Raw genomic sequence first — 6854 nt, 5'->3', positions numbered from 1 at the left:
GTGAACAGACAAAGCATTTATAAAATTCATATGTGAGATGGTTCAGAAATAAGACGAACTTTACACGGGAGCAATAAAAATACACGAGGATTATGATGCTTTCAATAGACACGTATGAAAAAGCAACGAAATCAATGCGTGTGAAGGAACACTGGAACAGATTGCATTAAAAACCTCAAAGGGCTGTGATTCCTTCGGTCAGAAGAGCCGCGGGACGGCGAGGGGCCGAGCGCAGCAGAGCAGGGGCTGCGCCGGAGCGGAGGGCGGGCAGCGCTGCCGGCTGCGAACACAGGAGGAAGCCGGTCACCATTCCCGCCGGACCAACTGTGCACCGACCCGGTGGAGGACTGACGTTGCCCCCACAGGAAGTGTCCGCCGCGCCTGCCTAGAGAAGGAAGTAGGAACACAGGCACAGGAAGCAGGGAGCGGGGGAGAGGGAAAAAAGATGCACATCTTCTAGGGAGGAGCCCACGAGCTGGCTCCTGGCCTCCGGGCCTCAAGCCCGAAAGGAAGAGACACCAGGGAAGTTCCGGCACCATTTCGGGGAGAAGAAGCTGCCATGGAAGAGCCTGCAGCTCCCACAGAACCCTACGAGGCAGCTGGGGCCTCTGGGGGTGCCGAGGCAGCGGGGGAGGGCGCCCCCCGGCCCAGCGTCCCGGTGCGCCCAGCCTCCCGGTGGTCTTCGGCTCCAGGCCCGGCCCCCTTCCGCCCGTCACGTCTGAGGCCCGCCCAGGCCTCATGGGGAGGGGCTACGCCCAGATGGCTGCAAGGCCGGAGCAGCGGCAGCTGGACAAAGCAAGTCGTCTGCAGGTATTATCTGCATGGGCTGTGCAAGGAGGGGGAGAACTGCCGATACTCCCACGACCTCTCGGGCCGGCAGGTGGCCAGCGAAGGCCACGGCTTGTTGCCCCAGGCCTCTGCAGACAGCGGCCCCAGCACGGCTGCGCACATGGAGCCCCTGCCTCAGGAAGTGGCGGAAGCCCCCCCTGCTGAGTCCTCACGCTCCTTGCCTCTGATTGGCTCAGCTGCTGAAAGGGGTTTCTTTGAAGCTAAGACAGACAATGCAGGCCTTGAAGCTGCCGGAGGAGCAGGTGCAGAAGGCTGGGAGGGTGCTGTTGAGTTTGTTCCCGGGCAACCCTATCGGGGCCGCATGGCCCCTTCTGTCTCCGAGGCTCCTCTGCAGAGCTCGGTGACTGAGAGGGAGCAGATTGCCTTCGGCATGGGGAAGCAGCTTTGCCGCGATGCTATCGTGGGGCAGTGCTTTCGTGGGCAGAGTTGTATCTATCTCCACGGAGATATATGTGATATGTGTGGGCTGCAGGTCTTGCACCCTGTGGACGGTGCCCAGAGGGCAGACCATGTAAAGGCCTGCATTGAAGCACACGAGAAGAATATGGAGCTCTCGTTTGCTGTGCAGCGCAGTGCGGACAAAGTGTGTGGCATCTGCATGGAGGTTGTCTATGAGAAAGCCAACTTGAATGATTGCCGCTTTGGCATTCTCTCCAGCTGCAACCACACCTACTGTCTTAAGTGTATCCGCAGGTGGAGGAGTGCCAGACAGTTTGGGAGCAGGGTCGTCAAGTCCTGCCCGCAGTGCAGGGTCATCTCCACCTTTGTCATTCCCAGTGAATTCTGGGTGGAGGAGGAGGAAGAGAAGCAGAAACTTATTCAGCAGTACTTGGAGGCAATGAGCCACAAGACCTGCAGGTATTTTGCTCGAGGCAGGGTCTGCCCATTTGGAGAGAACTGTTTTTACAGACATGCGTTCCCTGAGGTCCAGGGAGAGGAGCCTCAGAGGCAGGGTGCTGAGGCGTCCAGTACTTGCCGCGGTCAACTTTTCGAGCCTCTGCAGGTGGGAGAGGGCAACATGCCCTTTAAAAGCAGTAAAAAAGAGCTTGTCATGCTTTGGCTGGCCAATCTGTTGTGTAAGTGTTTTCTTTCACTGGGAGCTAGTGAGCTCCCCTTCACAGAGGCCCGATGGGACTTGCTTCATTGTGAGCTGGAAGAATATTTCAATTTGAATCTGTGGCATTATGCTGTGGCATGTTGTCTGGTGTGCTGAAGCTCTGTCATCTGCTCTTGCCTGTGTTTTGTTTATAGACACATCTGTCACTTACAGGGGCTGCGGAAACCATTTGTATAGAGCATCCATCACTGTTTTCTTGCCCATTCCCATTTCTTGCTCCCCAGGATTATGGTGTTTCACTGTGTTAAAAAGTAACAAAACGTCCTTAAAGTTACTGTTTGGAGAAATTAATATGACTGTCAGTTTATGGTTTATTTTGTCATCTCTGTTTTCAACAGGATTGACTCAGTTCTAGTCTAGTGTTTACAGAATTTCCACACTCATTTTGAAGCCCCTCAAGAATAAATGTGACAGGGTGAAAGGAGAAGTCTTAACTGAACAAGGAGCTTTTTGCTACTTCAGTCTTAAGAAATGGACCCTCGTGGGGCTTTGTGGTGCAGCTTCAGCATCTCTGTTGTTTACACGTCTGTTCCTTCCCCTGTTCCCCTTAAAGTGCACTCTTTAACTTGTGGTTACCTTGTGGTTGTGTGCTTTACTTGACCAGAACCAGGTGCATATGTTTACATGTTTTTATCCTGTTTAGCTTGATGTGAAATTATTTATATTTGAAAGTATATATTTAAGAATTCTATATATACATACATATGCATATTAATGTGTATGAAAGTTATGTATTTAAAAATATATTTAGAGGTGTATGCCATAATATAATGTTTATTTAATAAAATAAATACAGAGCTGGAAGCTGAAGGTCAAAGGCTGATAGGATTTGGTGTTGTGTGAGTGTGAGGTACATGAATAATCGTTCTGTCCCTTTCACAGCTTCAGTGATTAGCATCTAATGAAAACAGCTATTTGAGTGGCTCTTTCCAAATGTGGCAAATATTTACAAAATACGACATTGGTAATTCCTGTGATGGCATTAATAGCTCATTGCTGTTATCAGTACAGAAATGTGAATTCCCGTGCAGTTCAGCCACCATCTCATTGATCTTTATAACAGCACAGTCCTGGACTCACATACACAGTTCTTTGTGTTCAATATTTTGTGTCATCTCTAGACATTCCAAAGAAGGGGCTTTTGACAAAAGTTTTCAACATAAAAGTGGCAAGATTTTAAAAGGTAAAGAACAGTAAACATTTTGAAATCAGTCAGAATGCAAGAATGGAAAGATAATAAATGAAATACAGAAAGTGACAAAAGCTAAATACAATAGTAATTTGGAAAGTTTATAACACAAATATACCGTAATTATATTAAATGGAATTGGTTTAAAAACTAAAACTCAAAGATTAGCAGACTTGATTAAAATTAAAATGAAACTATATGCTGTTTAAAATACACACCTACAATAGAAGAATACAGAAACATTATAAGTAAAGGATGAAAAATTAATCGGAGGTGCTGTGACTTTTGAGCACAGAGTTCACATTAAGGATAAATACATGGCTGGAGATAAATAAAGATGATATATAAACATGAAATTATAATTTACCAGGAAGATAAAACTATTCCAATTTTATGTTTGGTACCATAAGATTAGATATACAAATAAATAATTGATAAGAAAACTACAGAATCTTGGTAGACAATTTGAATACCTCTTCTCAGTAACTGAACAAGCAAAGAAAGAAAGAATGTGAGTTGAATAGCACAATTTTAATAGTTTACCTAATTGACCTGTATAAAATGCTGTATATCAACTGCAGAAAACTCTCCTCCTGGCCAAGATAGCTGAAAGTATCCTGGGGGCCTAAGTCACAGGAGATACTGACTTCCCTGACTGTGCAACAAAGACAGGGTGCATTTACAGAGTTTATACTCTTCAAAGCACTGATTTAATTCTCAGAACCACCTTATGAGGTACTTGCTATAATTTTTAGCACTGTCATGATGAGATAAATAAGATAGAGGGGTTAAATGACTTGCCCATATAGCCCTGACCCATAGGCATGAATTAGTGGAACAGCGAATGGACCTCAGGTAGTATATTTCCAGAGCACAGGCACCATGCTGCCCCTTGCCCCACATGTATAACTGAGAGCAGGTGGACCCACTAAATATAGCTACTGGAAACACATGTGCAGTCTTTACATGGAGGTTTAGCCGGGTGGGACAGAGATGGGCATAAATGAGCTACAGAATGTGGGAGCCCTGGCGCTTTATCTGTGGGCTGCCAGACTCAGTATTTCTTAGTCCACTGCTCAGAATGTGCCTCAGCTGCCCATATTTGTACACTGCCTCTCCCTTCTTACATGATTCCTGATTCTGGGGGTAAGTGTCAGCCTGTTTCACTGGGGTCCTTCCCCTCTAGATTCTTGTTATCCAAATAATTCATCAGTCAAAAGGCCCTGGATGCCTGGCTATTGCTGGCATGTAGGGTGAGTGATTCCAAATGAAATCCAAACATATTTCTACCCCCAGGCTGCCCTAGTCATGCAGGGGAAAGGGGGCTTAGATAACCAAACAACCAAAGAATAGGACCAGATGGGGCACTCTCAAAGACCACACTGACACCAGAGGCTCAAAACATGAGCTCTGAGTGGTGGCGATGCTGTCAAGGAGGGCATTTTAAACCAAGCACAGAAAGCTTTGAAAAGTTTGTTCTAATATGCACTACCTAATGTTGTGAAATATCACATTTCTATTCAAATAGTATCTTGAACCAAACAATCATAATAAAGATCAGGAGATAGCGTGTGACAAGGGTGTATAGAAGATAAAATGGTTTGGGAGACAGACAAAGGATGACTAGAATCCCGACTCTGCTTCTTACCAGCCCTGCAGTCAGGAGCAAGTTATTTAAGTTTCCTGTACCTCAGTTTCTTTATATGAGAAATGGGTATAACACCACCTATTTTACAGGGTTGTTGTGAGGATCAAATGTAACCTGGACAAAGCTTGAAACATAGGTGGTATTTTTAAAACAGCATGTATAAAAGTGGTATTTATGTGTGTTTGTAAACCTGAGAAAAGCTTGCACAAGAATTAAAACTCCACCAAGTTTTTCTCTTTGGGAAACTTTGGAACTTGTGTTAAGGTAACGTTATTATTTTATGATTATTTTCTTAGGTAGTAGGAACATTACCTTTATGTTCATAATTTCAAAAAGACCAAGTAAATTTTTTAGCAAAAGTCATTCAGCTAAAACTAAAAATGTGCTATTCAATTCCTGAAAATATAGCAAACAAGAAAAAAAATCATATTATTTGTGACAGATGCCTACATGAGGAAAATAAGAAGTAAGATGATATTTTAAAAAAATGGGATTCCCTTTTCCCTCATCAGCTTATTCAGAAAGAGATCGAATAACAGGGATGTCAGCACATCCGAAGCTGGGTGAAGTGTCCGAAGGGCCTGCCCATAAGGACAGCTGAGCCACCCCTGCTGCAGTCAGGAACAAAGGAGCCCTTGCCATACAAAGTTTTGCTCTGTGAGTGATTCAGAATGTATGCTGCCCCTCCTCCAGGAGACACATGGATTCAGCCCCTGGGGCTCGTGCCGTATAGAGTGTCATTCTAACCACACAAAGAATGCCTGGGTGAAACAAATCTGATTTTCTTATTCTTCATGTACCTAAATTTGGTGGATGTAAAGACTTACAAACATGCTAAAAATTTACCTAGGACTCCGTCACTAAATCCATTTACTGAATATCAGTTACTTAAAGGGAAAGATTTCCAGTTCATAATTGATGCCTATATGGTGTTCCATTTTTCACTTTTGTGAACATCACGGGGGTGTGGTTTCTGTTTCCACAGCAGATGCTAAACTACAACCTAAGTGTAGAATGAAGTTTGGGTGAGGATGGAAAAAGGAATGTTTGGAAAATAACCCAACACTAGTGCAAAGAAATAAATTAATACATGTCAGAATTTTCCCATTAAAAAATTATAGCATAGCACATTTTCCAGTGTTGATCACTAACAAAAAATAATTGACTATGTATTAGATCACAGTGAAACTGTCAAATTGAGAAATTAGTAGTACAGGCAACATTCTCTGATGTCAATACAAGAAAATAAACCACTACCACATGAAAATTCTTTTAAATATCTCTTTCAAAAATAATTTGATGAAAGAGTGAATTCAAAATCTTCTAGAAGGATAGAATACGGTAATGAAAATTTATATATACCATAATCTGTAGGATAGTGCTGAATCTGTGCTCAGAGTAAAACTAATCTTAAATACTAATATACAGTATCTAGAAAGACAAATTACATAATTAAATAGACAGCCAAATCTGTAAATTTTAAAGAAACTACAACATTCAGACACACACACACACACACACACACACACACACACACACACACACTGGTAAGCAGAAAGAATTAAGAAAGATTAAAGCAAAAATTAGTGGATCATAAAATGCAGATGTAAAAGCTGCTTTTATAAAAAAACTTGATATACAGATAAACCACTAATGTAATCACAAGTAAAGGTAGAAATGCAATTAAACAAAATAGGAAACAATGAGTAGGAAGTAATCAGAGAAAAGAAGACACCAAAGAAATGGGAGATAAACCCTTGTTACACTGAGGCAAGTGCACTTGGAAATGTGATAGGAATTTAAAATTTTCAACGTAATTTTCCAAGCAACAATCTAAAAGACAAAGTAAATCAAACTAAACCAATTGCTAATGAAAAATTAAAGAAAGTTATCAGGAATGTACTTATGCCCCTGAGTGCCCAAAAAAGAGAAGAGCAGAAGACATTTGTCCCAGAAATTTACTAAAAGCTTTAAATAGATTGCAATGCTATATAAACCATTCCAGAGAAGAGAAGAAAGGGGACACTTACGAAACATATGAATGACACCTA

At 42.8% G+C, this 6854-nt stretch overlaps 1 protein-coding gene across 1 annotated transcript; it reads left to right on the top strand.

Moving 5' to 3' along the window:
• The first annotated feature begins 524 nt into the window (after positions 1-524).
• Positions 525-2524, top strand: MKRN3 (makorin ring finger protein 3). Its single transcript, XM_036843286.1, has one exon. The coding sequence runs from the start codon at positions 560-562 to the stop codon at positions 2060-2062; it is 1503 nt and encodes a 500-aa protein (XP_036699181.1). The 5' UTR covers positions 525-559; the 3' UTR covers positions 2063-2524.
• The last annotated feature ends 4330 nt before the right edge of the window (positions 2525-6854 follow it).

This window comes from Balaenoptera musculus, chromosome 2, assembly GCF_009873245.2.
Source record: "Balaenoptera musculus isolate JJ_BM4_2016_0621 chromosome 2, mBalMus1.pri.v3, whole genome shotgun sequence".
NCBI lineage: Eukaryota > Metazoa > Chordata > Mammalia > Artiodactyla > Balaenopteridae > Balaenoptera > Balaenoptera musculus.
Note: the sequence above shows the minus strand (reverse complement) of the source record. Positions and strands in the feature narration are given on the sequence as shown.

Excerpts from the sequence above, each read along its gene's own strand:
- MKRN3 (XM_036843286.1), top strand. The coding sequence starts at position 560 with ATGGAAGAGCCTGCAGCTCCCACAGAACCCTACGAGGCAGCTGGGGCC.